Source organism: Sinocyclocheilus rhinocerous, unplaced genomic scaffold, assembly GCF_001515625.1.
Source record: "Sinocyclocheilus rhinocerous isolate Xijiao unplaced genomic scaffold, SAMN03320098_v1.1 scaffold1708, whole genome shotgun sequence".
Classification (NCBI taxonomy): domain Eukaryota; kingdom Metazoa; phylum Chordata; class Actinopteri; order Cypriniformes; family Cyprinidae; genus Sinocyclocheilus; species Sinocyclocheilus rhinocerous.
Genome location: NW_015648635.1, coordinates 575,681 through 586,045, shown reverse-complemented (window position 1 = coordinate 586,045; position 10,365 = coordinate 575,681). Strand labels below are relative to the sequence as shown.

General features: G+C 35.5%; 1 protein-coding gene across 1 annotated transcript in view; it reads right to left on the bottom strand.

The window, feature by feature from the left end:
* The window catches only part of LOC107710082 (dedicator of cytokinesis protein 4-like), a 115,482-nt gene that overhangs the window by 37,710 nt on the left and 67,407 nt on the right, over nt 1–10,365 (bottom strand). Inside the window, exons 20-31 of the mRNA XM_016514788.1 lie at nt 9,986–10,067; nt 9,520–9,690; nt 5,728–5,920; nt 5,510–5,637; nt 4,490–4,624; nt 1,917–2,015; nt 1,725–1,819; nt 1,568–1,643; nt 1,376–1,476; nt 567–625; nt 332–480; nt 147–232 (exon numbers count right to left, since the gene is read on the bottom strand). Coding sequence (XP_016370274.1) covers nt 147–232; nt 332–480; nt 567–625; nt 1,376–1,476; nt 1,568–1,643; nt 1,725–1,819; nt 1,917–2,015; nt 4,490–4,624; nt 5,510–5,637; nt 5,728–5,920; nt 9,520–9,690; nt 9,986–10,067 — 1,374 coding nt within the window. The remainder of the gene's footprint in view (nt 1–146; nt 233–331; nt 481–566; nt 626–1,375; nt 1,477–1,567; nt 1,644–1,724; nt 1,820–1,916; nt 2,016–4,489; nt 4,625–5,509; nt 5,638–5,727; nt 5,921–9,519; nt 9,691–9,985; nt 10,068–10,365) is intronic.

Here is a 10,365-nt window from a genome sequence, read left to right as displayed (position 1 = left end):
CACAGATCTGACCTGCCACTACTTACCGTCTCACTGATTTATGCTAATCGAACCGTTGCTCTCTAAACCAAATTCAGTCCACTAAGGACCCGCAGTGTGTGTATGTATAGCTGTTTATCTGTTTGTGCATGTGTCCTCTCACTCACATGCTGTTGAAGAGCTCTCTGTACGTTTCGTCTCCTTTCCCCTCTGACATCAGGCTGTCCAGCTTGTCGATAAGTTTTGCCTCCACCTATTACAAATAATGAAAATATGGCAAATATGGCATTATAAGCGCTACAGTCAGATAGCTGCATGTCCAATTCGTGACCAGAAGGGGGGGCTGTGTGACCTGTTTGAAGTTGCCGCTCCGGCGCTGCTCCCAGTCCATCATGTCGTGAAAGATGGGGATCATCACGTTCCTCAGGTCCGGCTGAGGCACCAGCGTCACCTCCAGGAACGGGCCGATCATCGCTGGGATGAAGTTCAGCTTGTGCTCTCCTGCACGACAAGATGGAAACTTTCATTTCTCATGTAAGAAAGACTCGCGAAGGGGTGAAGCTTTCAGATATTAGTTAACGTCTTACCTAAATTCTGCCACATGCTAAAGATCTCACATCCCATCATGACACGCATGTCTCCGTACCTGAACACAAATGAATGCAAAATACTGTTACAATACGTCCTCCTACGCCAGTTGTTCAAAATATGATTGAGACATTTTTTAAACTGACTTCCTGAAGAATGTAAACTCAAGATGTCCAAAATAGAAATATGTCTTCTTATTATCCATGTTGAAAACACCTAAAAAGATTTTTATTATAAATATATATATATATATTTTCTTCAATATTGATAATAATAAGAATTGTTTTTGAGCAGCAAATTGGTATATTAGAATGATTTCTGAAGGATCATGTGACACTGAAGACTGGAGTAATGATGCTGAAAATTCAGCTTTGAATCACAGGAATAAATTACATTTTAAAATATATTCTGATGGACAAAAGTTAATTTAAACTGAAATAATATTTCACAATATTACGGTTTTAACTGTGTTTTTGATAATAAATATATAAATAAATATTCCAGCCTTGGTGAGTATAAGACTTCTTTCCATAATATAAAACACCTCAATTACTCCAAACGTTTGATCCTCAGTGTATATATAAATTAATTACAAAAAAAAAAAAAACTAAACTAAATACGTAGGAAAAACTAAACCTACACTGAAACTAGAAGAAAAAAAAAAAACTAAAATGGAATAAAACTATTACAAATAAAAACTCAATTAAACATTCTGAACAAAAAAAGTCTTATAATTTCAGACAAACTACTTCATTTGACATACTGCTTTTGGCATACTGTATGTTAATAAAGTTTGAATTCGGCTCACTTTTCCAGTATTTTCTTCCTCTTTGACGCAGAGAAGGTCTCGAGCTGAAGGCAGGGCTGGTTGATGAATATAACAGACAGGCAGAAGTAGGAATCCCACACCTACATGAAAACAGAGAGTTTAGAGGCTGTGCCACAGAGAAAATGAACAGATCGACTGATGTTTCACAACACAACCGGACTGAGAACAAACCTTATAGTCAAACTTGTCATTGAGGAAGTTTTTTCTTAAAGCGTCTGACAGGTAGAGCACCGTGGTGATGATGATGCTGTAAATCAAACATGTCAGATCACAATTCTTACTCTGAAAACCACATCATGTAAAACTGCAGGGGAATAAAGTATCTAACTTGTTAGTGACGAGCCGCATGACCGTCCAGTCTTTGGGAAACATCTCTGGTCGTATCAGGATCCGAAACACAGTGAAGATATGCAGGAGAAAGTCCTGAGAGAGACAGAGAGAAAGAGAGGATGTTTGACATGTTTAACATTGTCTGTATAATGAACTGATGTCAGTGAGATAAAGTGGATGAACGCCTCACCCGCAGCTCGTCTTTACTGGTGAATCTCTTCAGGAGTTGCTGGTAGTGTCTGTCCTTCATATGCCTCAACAGAGCCAAAAGACACGTCACAAACTCGCCCTGAAACACACACATTCAACATATCCCTTACCAAAACGTAGTATACTTCAAGTTTATTTTAGCTAGTATACTTAAGTAAAGTTCAAGTATATTTTTAAGTATACTTTATGTAGTAAGTATACAAATATCAGTGTACTAGTAGTATACTTGTAAGTGTACTATTTCAATACTCCTTGGGACTAAATTGGCCCACTTTCTAGTATATAAAAGTATACTTTAAGTATACTTTAAGTATAACAGTAGTAAACGTTGAGTACACAACTAGTTTACATCAAAATGTTTAGCTTGTACTGCAACTATACTAAAAGTGAACTTATAGGTATACTGATAGTTTACTAATTAAATACTTGTAGTAGCATTTTTAGTACACTTTGAAGTAGTCTTAGTAAACTACTAGTTTAGTAGTTTTATACTGCAAGTATACTCGTAAGTTTTCTTTAAGTGAACTTTACATCATACTTTAAGTATACTACTATGTCCCTATTTAGGTATTAATTTGTATATATTTTGTTACATGAATATCTGAACATACAAAACATCAAAAGAACAGGGTATCTGCTTGTAAACAAAAACATTTTATTCTAGCTTCATGCATTCTTTTTTTAAACACTTGAATGTGGATAAGTTTCATAAATAAAAAATAAAGAAATAAACAACATTTTGAACAAAAAGCTGAAAAAAGACTATGAATTGGATTCAGAATGATAATCAAAACGTAGATAAAGTCGATCAACACCCCAAAGCTTGACAGTCATTATTACCTCTTCATTGGTCGACATTTTATTCCATAACGTTACACAGTTTTGATGCTGTTTTATGTCTGATGATCGTGTTAGAATACATGTGGAAGCATCTGTTGTTTCGGTTTCTTCTTCACTTGTGTTTTTTGGAAATTCTGTACAGAAGATGTGTACTAGCGCCCCCTACAGTATAACACAGTATAACAATGAAAACACAGATTCTAGGAGCACAATTATAGCTAAAATATATTTAGACTTTTTCTAAGTATAAGTCAAGTATACTTAAATGTCATTTTAAGTATATTTCTGAGAAGTACATAAAGCCCATTTCTGAGAAGTACATAAAAAGTAGACTAAACTAAAAATAGGAAAGTATGCTTTTAAAATAAGTATACTAATAGCACACTTGAATAAACTTATTTTTCGTAAGGGATGACACTCTTGGAAAAAAAGAAAAAAAACTCGACGTATTTCTACAGAAGAAACAAATCCACAGTTTGATGTGATTTTGAAAAATGTAACTTTAACTGCATTTTGAAAAAGTCTTTAATAAATGCCCAAATAATGGATAAATGTGAATATTTTTCACTGATTTGAACACTTTCTACTAAACATGCTCTGTATAGCTCCGAGACATTATATTTAATATATAAATGTATATTTAATCGCATTTTGAAAATGTTTTGAATAAATGCACAAATAACAGGTAAAAATGTAATAATTTTGACAAATTTGAACCCTTTCATCTAAACATGCTTGGTATAGCTCTACATAATATTTCATAAATAAATAATTAAAATATTTCAAAAAAATGTAACTATTTTATATAAGGTTAAAATTATATATTAATATATAATTATTTTTTAAGAAGACTTATGCTCACCAAGGCTGCATTTATTTGATCAAAAATACTTTAAAAAATAATATAATATTATATAACAATAATATTAATAATAATAATAATAATATTGTCACATTTTTTCTTCACATTGTTCCTTGATGAATACAAAGTGAATAAATAAAATAAAAATTATAATAAAATGTACTGACTGAAAACTTTTCAACAGCATCTTTTTTAATAAATCTGCAAAAATGTCAACAATTCTGTGTTTTTCTGTCAATATGGGGTGCTGTGTGTACATTAATGAGGAAAAAAAATTAACTTAAATGATTTTAGCAAATGGCTGCAATATAACAAAGAGTGAAAAATCCGTACCCACTGTATGTATTTATATTCAGGTATAGACATTTTTTTAATATATTTTAAAATATTTTCAATATTTAGCAATATTCTACATATATTTCCCCACAGTCAGCACAAAAACATCAAAAGTTAGCAAATTTCACGTACTGTAGGTCTAGCTATACATTGCTCATTTGCAAAACACCTGCCTCAACAAGGGGGAAAAAAAAGTAATCATAGACTATTTCATTCCCATACTGAACAGCCCCATAAAACCCTTGATAAATCTCAGTCTGTGTTGAATACGGATGAATAAATTGGAGTTGAAATGAGGTACGGTGAGGTTTGCATTCACAAAAACCTTCGGGCGCTGGGGAATACGTCACATCTAGCAGCAATGCCGCCAGAATTCAGCTGCTGACTGCTGGGCTGTAATTACCTCGCCCTCAGGGCCTGTTTCTGATGCTTTTACATGTTTCACTTTTTAATATTCACTCTTGCCTTTCTTACCTATTCTCTATAAAGCTTGCTTTCTTATTTGTTTTTCTTACCGTAACGTCTTGAACTTGGGGCCGTAGCGTAGGCCCTGCTGGTTGTGGCCGGTTAGCGATTTCCAATATGGTCCGCAGTAACACACCCAAAACACTCTCCACGATCAGATCCACCTCTTCGGATGCGGCTGGCTCCTGCACACACACACACATATATACATCTGCCCTTGCAAGAGGTCAATGGTGATTTTATGCACACTGTCTGACTGGGCGCTAATGGCAGAAAGGGTGAGACAGCCATGAAAGGTTCAGCTGTCATTTCAGTTTATGCAAGCGCAGGAAGAAGCCAGTGTGGCTGATGTACATCAGTCCTTCTCTGCGTGTGAGACCTGCAATTTGACTTCAAGGTCAGAGAAGATGTCTACATTTAGAGCAGCATCAGCATTTTTTAAGACAAGTTTCCTATGTTCTTCTTTAAAGCAGAAGTCAACACGAATTGGGGATGTGCAAAAACACGAATTCGACAACGCTTCTGGGTTGCATGAATGATAAGTAGGTCTTCAGGAAGCCTTGCATAATTATGAGGATTTAGGGTCACGTTTTGACAAACGTGTTTCATACTCTTAGCAATGGCAGAGTTTTGACCAGTAAATAAGCTAAATAATCTTTTATTGCACAAAACTATCATAACAAATGGAGACCTGTGGATTATGCATAATAACCTGAACATTACTAAAAGCAGGAAATTTAAAGTTTTCATTTGGAATTTGCATTATTTTGTAACAAGCGTCTACAAACTTTCATGACTGTGGTTGCCAGATGTCAACAGTATTAATCCCCGAAATCAGAGCTTTTTATTTAAGTTGATACATTTTCTGAGCAGTGGTTTACTTAATCCTCCCAACCTGGCAACCATGCGCACGCTCTCTCTACATTACATAAAAAGCACTGAAAACACCAAGTTGGAGTATAGGATTGTTTCTCTATTGAGATCAGCTCTGTTTGCTGAGACTAAGTCTGCAAATAAAACAGATTTCTTGTCTAAAGTGTTGTCCTATAGTTGTGTGAGGGTTATCGTACCGTGTCGTTCTTCTTGAGGAGAGACAGCATGCAGGTGAGTATGTGAGCACACATGATGAGATCTCGCTGCTCCTGCATGTGAGCCTGGAGCAAACGCAGCACCACCGGGAGCAGGATACATCTAGACTCTGATAAAAACACACACAAACATTGAGCAGACAGCCTCTTAATGTAGGTATAACCATCTTTATTTTCATCCCCAGTGAGTGTGTGTTTACCAGGGTTTGTGTAGAGCTGGCTCTCTACAGTTTTGGCAATGCAGTGCAGCTTGACGGCCTCCAGGGGGCAGTCGGCCTGGGACGCAGTGGGGAGGCTGCCCAATGTCTCCCGTATAAATGTGGCCACTTCCCTGACCGTAAAGAGCTTCAGCAGCTCCCCGTACACAGCCGGGAACGACTGCAAAAACACTGCCTGTGAAGTCACATGACAAACAATCAGGTCATTCACATGGTGATTACACGGGAAAAAAATATATATATATATATACTGCAAGTTTGCAAATAAAAATTACACTGTCATAAAACTGTTACTATACAGTTTATATATCTCTTGCAGAACAAGCAAAATGTTAATCATTTTAACATAAAAATCGCATGCTATTTTTTATGTAGTACTGTCATGAATAATAACCAAGGAACTTTTTGAATTGGGTGATCGAGCTAAATTGTACTTATTTTGTCTTCTTGGAAACATGTCTTTAATATTTTAAGTAGCTTCTGAAGGTCCTTACAATAAGAAAGAGTTACACATCATCCTATAAAGTTTACATCGCCCAGCATTTAATGCATCTTATTATTATTCAGGACAGTAAAAAAAGGAAACAAAATTAAATGAAATGCATTTTTAGGATCTGTCTTATTTTGTCAAACATTAATTAACATCTTGCATATTCTGCAAGAGGTATGTAAACTCATGAGCAGAGATAAAAAAAAAAAATTTATAAATAAGAAAAATGAAAAATAAATAGCACGTAAATAAATAAATCCACTATATGCAACTATTATATGCAAAACGATGAAAGAACAGTGAAAAAAAAATAACAAACAAGAACTAAACTACAACTACAATGTGACTACAATACAAATATTTTTACCTATAGTAAAACATATTCAAGTAATGTTCAAATGTTCAGAAATTAAACTATAACGTCCGCTAAAGCGGTGAATATCAGCCTTCACATTTCTGCCTCACATACACTGACTGTGACACATGACCATCTTCTCAACCAGAAACAGCAGCAAACTGCTTTTACCACTAACCCACAGCCTTTTCCCACTATGAAGGAATCTCACAAACAAGAAGAACATGGACAGAGGAGAGAAGGGGCCCAAACCCCAACATGTAATCCTGCTGTGAGGGGCCAGCGTGGAGTTTTATTGAGGGACGTGAGGCACGGTGGAGGATTATGGGGGATTAGAACGGCTCTGGCCTGCGTTCTATCACTGCCTTTGTTCTGCTCTCTATGAAGATTAAAACGTCCAAACGGAAATCAGTCTAATACAGGGCTAATGAACCATGTGAGATGATTATACATCGATAGATATACCGCACAATTATACCCTATTGGGAAGTATTAGCCATTCATGCTTAAGACAATCCAACTTGAAGTGTTAAATGACACAAGTCTCAGTCTCAGACCACCGTCTGTCCACTGACCACCTAATGCATACTGCACAGTAACGGCTGAAATCACATGGAAGTTGAAGTCTGCCTGGGATTAAAAGGAGAAATTGTTTAAAATGTACCAGGATTGTTCAATGAGCGCTTCACAAGAAAATCTATCTCTACATCTGCCAAAACTGATGTGGTTAGTGATATCAAACATTTAGAAAATACTAATATATTTAGTCTAAATTAGTATGAGTATACTGAAATATTATAGCAGCTAGTAGAAAGTAAACTAGATATTCATGAGCAGAACTGTAAATTACACTTTGGTTTTTGGTTACATGTGTGAAATAATCAGCACTACAGAACGTCTGCTCACACATTTTACCACCAATTTCTTTGGCAGTAGCGGACTGACACTTCTGATTGTATTTTTTTCTTTTTGTTTTTTTCTTTTTTCACTATCAACCGTTTCAGATAAAACCACCCCTAAATTGTATATACAAATGAAATAAAGTTTGATTGTTAGCTTTAAATATCTGTCAAATAATCTCTTAAAGGGGTGGTTGACTTTTTTATAGGCTTGATTGTGTTTATGGGGTGCAGTCTAACATGTGTTAATGCTTCGTTTGTTAAAAAACGCATTATTTTTCACATAATTTACCTTTATTCCACACCTCTCTGTCCCTTCTCCTCTGAACGCGCTGATCATTTCCTGCTTTTATGAAGCCCCTCCCTCAGAAATACACGATGGGCTCTGATTGATTAGCTAGCCCAGTATGTTGTGATTGGCTAAACCGCCTCTAGCGCGGAGATATTGTTTATGATCAAACAGCAACATTACACACTAACTAAAGTTAAAAAAGTGAAATCTCAATCAACCCCCCCTTTAAATAATCTCAGAAATAACAATAAAATGATCAAATTATCAAAAATAACAAATTTATATCAGCTGAATTTAAATACATTTTATCTTTAATTCAATAGAATACAAACATTACAGTAATACAGTAATAAATATATATATTTTAAATTATTATTTTTATTATTTTTATTAAATTATCATATTATTTATAATTTTATTGAAAATTAGTGGTGGAAGAAATGTATGTACAAACAAAACAAACTTTTTTTTAGCTTTACACGTCTGTCAAATAATCTGTTCCCGTCTAAGTGGGCTGCTCTTGGCCAAAAATAAAAAAGCTGCCAAGTGGACCAGACTTTATTCTGATGTCTGGCTATTTGACACTAAAATGCAACTGATGCACAAATCCATGATCTGGAGACTAAATAAATTAGACGGCTGGATTTGCAACCGAAACGTGCAATACATGTCCCATCACTGATGCTGTGAAACAAAGACTGTTCTGTCTGTTTTTCTCACTTCCCTATTATCTCAAGTCTTCCCTAGTGTTTCTTGTAATCTTGTTGCGCCGTCATTATCTCCCTTTTTTTTTATCTTACTTCATTCTTTTCATCCTTATTAGTCAAGTTCATTTACGATGTTTCTTTCTCTCATTAAAACCCAAAGCAATTCTTTCTTTGGACGTATTCGTCTTTCTCTTTCAGAGGGGGTGCATGGGCACTCTGAAGCTCTTTGTAGAACACGGCAAAACATCAAAACAAACTCACAGCAAGGCTCAAACAAAAGCCAGTGCGACGGGCTGAGTGAAGGAGAATAGAAGACGCTCTTGCATTCAGCTCAGGGAAGTCCGAAACATTTGCTTGAGAGTTTAAATGCTTCGGCTGAATTTAAGAGAGCGCACTGAAAACCGCCTTTATACGACATTCTCTCCATGAAATATAAATGATCCCACCTCTCAAAGGCGAAATATGTGTCAAAATTAAGAGCATTTCTTTGGAAAATAAATGTTTAATACAGCAGATTTGCCTCTCCAATCGTGCCATGGTTTCAGAGGACTCTCTATTGATCAAAATAATGCTCCAAAAGGTAAATTCATCTTTTGTTTATATAAAAGTTACATTTATATAAGTTTATAATAATAATAATAATAATAATAACAATAATGACATTATTATTCTGGGCTATGATGATGATGATGATAATTATTATTATTATTATATTTATTATTGAAACATTTGGGTTAAAATCATAGCCCTGAATTGTAAACCAGAAATAATTATAAGAATATAAAAAAAACTACTTATTAAATGTTATTTTTATTTTATTATTTTAATAAAAATAACAAAAATAGATCTTTTTTTTTAAAATTATTTTTAATTAAATGATCATTATTTTATTCAACTGATTTAAAACTGGTGCTGGAAGAAAAGAATGAGGAATGTTGCAAGCTAAACTCGAACCCATTTCACCCACATGAGCACCACAGCATGTGTTAAATAGAATATAAACAATATAAACAGATCTGTCTGTCTCTCACCTGTGTCTGTGTGATGGGCCGTGAGCCCTTGTTCTCCTGCGAGAGGAAAAAGCGGATGGACATGAAAAGCTCGTGCATACAGCAGCGGAACTCCTCCTCGTTCTGTCCGCCCGTGGCGAGCGCAAACAGCCGCCGCGACTGGATAATATACTTAAAAATATACTCCGTCGCCTAGGAAACCAACAGAATAGCAGATCTGAGCACAAAAAGCAACATAAAAGCAGTCTAATTAAGAATGCATGGGCTGTGTGAACTAATGCGATATGGAAGTCATAACGGCCCGGAGCGAACCATTCCTGAGAAATTGAATTTTCAGTACATTACAATATCAATTGTATTTGTGGCTGCACAAAATCAGAAGATGGAGGACAGCAATGACAGACTCTAAATATCATTATGAAAAGCACAAAATGGGTAAAAACGATGTGAGAGACCGAGAAAGGACGTGTAGTGTGAAGCGTCTCACCTTTAGCACCTGTTGGATGTGTTCCTGACGGTCCGCTTCAATAATGCGGTCCACGTACCACTTCAGCACCTTGATCAGATCCCTGCCAGAGACACAAGCACACAGCACTGTGGAAAACTGAACATTTACATTATGTTTGTTTAGTAGAATTTAAAGTATTTATGTGGAGATTCATAATGGAAACCAATCTGACCTGTTTCTCAGTTGCATTTATTGCTTTAACAATTTGTTTGTTACTGAGCCCACAATGTAGTAGTAGTTGTTTTAATAATAATAATAATATAATGACCGAATACTTGCAAATTAACAGTAAGTTTGTAGTGTACTGAACCGGTAACACACACACACACACACACACACACACACACACACACACACAC